The following is a 3,330-nucleotide window of genomic DNA, read 5'->3' as shown; positions in this document are numbered from 1 at the left end:
GTGGCGAGGCAACACCCTTCTCAACAGTCCTTCATCATCGCCCCATCTCCACAGGCTTTTGGCTCCGGTCACCCGACGCCACAGCGGCGTGGGCGTGGACCTATCTACAAGCCTGGTTCGAATGATCGGGCCCCGACAAAACTCCGCCCAAGTTGTAACCACACTCACACATCAATTCAGTCGTGCCTTTAAACCCCTTAAAAGTCACCCCTCCCACTCACCTAGCTCTCCTCCGGCGTGGCAGACAACCAGCAGGCTTGACACCTGGCCCACTCAGAGCCTCAATGCAAATACCAACAGTACCTCTCAAACCATCTACGCGACACCCCCATGGCTCGCCAAAGCCGCCTCCTTGGCCACTGTCTCAGGGTCATAGCAACACCTGACGCAGTACCCGCGAAAGAACAAGGTGGCCGCGAAATATAGCACAAAGCACCCAGATGCTCCCCACGCCAACACTTGAAACAGCTACAGGTCATTAAAGTACAGCAGAGAGTCACGGCCCAGGTCGCAGCCGCGCACACGCGCATCAACATGAGAGCTAAAACAAACAAAGGCAACGCCGAGCTCTCCAACCACAGATAACTGACAGCCGCCAAACTCACAATCTCAATCTCAATGCCATACAGGCGCTCAATGGAGAAGGGCAAGGCCAACAGATAGAGCAGAATGGCAAGGTAGATGGCCATGCTAGGCATCAACAACATCGGCCCGAGACGCTTGAAAAAAAGCCCAATGTGCCTAGCACCATCAACCACGTTGTCCCACCCATGCATCACGGCATGAAGCACAAGAAAAGGAGAGCAAACGCCCACAACAACGACAACAACGACAACGCCTGTTCCGCCGATGCACATTGCACCCAGTCGTTCTTGGTTGTCTCAACTTACGTCAGTGGGATGAGGGAAATATTCATCTGGTACACTGTCGCCAGAAAGGTGGCCGCCAAGCTGCAGCAAAGCGACGAAAAGATACAGACGACATACATGCGCGAAAACTCCAGCGAGATGGCGCTTCCAGTGCCAGATGGTGCCAACCCCTAGCAACCCACACAGGTACCGCGGGGTTTGGCTGCAATGTTCCTAATGCCATTCCCAATGCCCTGCTCCGCCTCCCTGCCAACCAAGGAAACACTCGCCTTTTGCAGGGTCAGAAACGAGACGCCTGCCAGCAGGGCTCCAACAAGAGAGATGCCCGACCAGACGCCGGCCATCGACCAGACGCCCTCCACGGCGCTGGGGTCGTCGGCATTGTACGTGAGAGGCCGTCGCCACGCCTGTACGAAATAAATTCAGTGCATGGGCCGACAGCACGACCCCAAGCATCAGCCTGGCCCAGTGTATGTCGGCGCTCTACATGCCCATGTACGTCAACAAGGGGACATCTTGTCTCGCAGTTGGCCAGGGCGCGACGAGGCGCGTACTCGCTCTTCGAAACAATAAACGCCACGCGCAGGGCGCAGGGCGCAGGGCGCAGGGAACAATGCGCAACGGACACAAGGCGCAACGGGCACAAGGCGGAACGCGCAAGTTGAGACTGTCTTGAAGCTCCCTCTACCCACAATTGGCCCCAGCTAAACTCGCGGTCCAAAAGAGGCAATTGTCTGCAAGGGTCGCCCTGCAACGGGCAAGGCACAGCGCGCACCCTGCTCTTGCCAGCAGCGCCGCTATCGCGATGGTCTTCCACAAGGAAGACAGGCCCCTAATGACCGAGGCCGTGCCCTCAGGCCTCGCCTTGCTCTCGGTCGACCACGTCGAGACAGAATCACACAGAGAGAGGGAGAGACAGACAGAGAGACAGAGAGAGAAGAGAGAAGAGAGAGAGAATCAATTCGAATTCAAAGCTTTCAAAACATCAAGCAGCTTTTGGCTGTCGGGCGCTGCTGTGGCTTCCCCTCTCACACAATGCTCCATCGACTCGATCAGGCTCGGCAGCTCCTTAAGCGCGTGCTCCTCGTGCACCGTCGGATGCGCCGCCCTGTTACCATCGCTGCGCACACTATTCAATGCATTGAAAAAGTCGTCCAAATTACCCAGTCGTGGGAGCACGTCAGCATACGCTTGGACTGCCCACTCCTGAAGGCCCGGCTTCCACTTGTAAAACAAGGTGTGGAAATCTTCTGTGTCTGCTGGACACCCCTTCTGCGGAACGCGACCTCGGAAGCCATCGTCTTGCGCCACCTGTGCGGTGGCCCAGTCCATGTACTTGAACAGCAGACGAAGCCGGTGGATGTCATCGTCACACGGCCATGAACAAGAGTCACTCGGCCAAAAGCGCTCGCGCACGATTGTGGCGAGCTTGATGATGATTTGGCGCTTCAAGATGGGATACTTCAGCGTTTGCCGGATCGTTTGAAGCTCCGCCTGCACCTCCTCCATCTGTTGTGCGTGTTTGGTTTGCATTTGCTCGATCTGTTCCTCTTGTCGCTTGTTGACGGCTTGTTGTTCCTCCATCTGTCGCGCGTGTTTGGTTTCCATTTCTTGCAACTTACCGAGCATCTCGGCTCGAAAGTCAGCAAACGGAAACTCGTCCAGCTCGCCTTCAATCAAATTCAGGCGATTCTCAGACCCGTCCATTTGAGCAAGGGCCTCTTTGACCTTGGACATTCTGCTCCAAGCATTCATGTCACTGCTGGCGTCGATCGAGACGTGTTCAACACCAGACAAAACCCCGTGCTCATTCCACAGCTTCGAGCGCACGTTCTCGGATTTATTCTTGTAGGGCTCGTAGAGTGCGTGCTGCTTCTCCTCCAGCTCGCTACACTTGGCATCTACAACAAAGGCACGATCGGTGAGGTCTGCCCGCTAAATGGCCCGTGCTGCAGATACAAAGCCATTCAACTTACCAAGGTCGCGACACTTGACGAGGTGGGGAGTAACATCCCACCAAGTCATGTTGTTGGTCCGAGGACACCACCACGGCTCACATACACACCAGGGGCGGCTCGAACCCTAACCCTAACCCGAGGGCGATGGGTAGCTGTCAAGCTGACAACGACAACAAAAGTGGGGAAGCGGGGGCAAAGGCGGGGAAAGCCTCGGGAAATGGCAGACCGTGCCGTCGCCTTGCAAGGGTGATATCACAGCACGGTCAATCACAAATTAGGCAGCGTCCTCTCGATGAAGCAATAAAGCGATCGAGCGATGGAGTAATGAAGCGATGAAGTAATGAAGCGATGAAGCGATGAAGCGATGAAGCGATGAAGCGATGAAGCGAAAGAGCGATGAAGCAATGAAGCAATGAAGCGATGAAGCAACAAAGCAACAAAGCAACAAAGCAACAAAGCAACAAAGCGATGAAGCAATGGGAAGCTGCCAAGCCGACAACGAA

The 3,330-nt window shown here is 55.4% G+C and overlaps 1 protein-coding gene across 1 annotated transcript; it reads right to left on the bottom strand.

The window, feature by feature from the left end:
* Nucleotides 1-315: 315 nt before the first annotated feature.
* Nucleotides 316-2,894, bottom strand: MONBRDRAFT_30594 (uncharacterized protein; the record flags this gene model as incomplete). The annotated part of the gene is made up of 7 exons (XM_001751036.1): nt 316-468; nt 606-690; nt 891-950; nt 987-1,039; nt 1,124-1,276; nt 1,902-2,770; nt 2,846-2,894. The coding sequence occupies 7 exons, from the start codon at nt 2,892-2,894 to the stop codon at nt 316-318; spliced, it is 1,422 nt and encodes a 473-aa protein (XP_001751088.1).
* Between the last annotated feature and the right edge of the window lie 436 nt (nt 2,895-3,330).

This window comes from Monosiga brevicollis, genomic scaffold (genome assembly GCF_000002865.3).
Source record: "Monosiga brevicollis MX1 MONBRscaffold_91 genomic scaffold, whole genome shotgun sequence".
Classification (NCBI taxonomy): Eukaryota; class Choanoflagellata; order Craspedida; family Salpingoecidae; genus Monosiga; species Monosiga brevicollis.
This window is presented reverse-complemented; position numbering and strand designations above follow the sequence as displayed.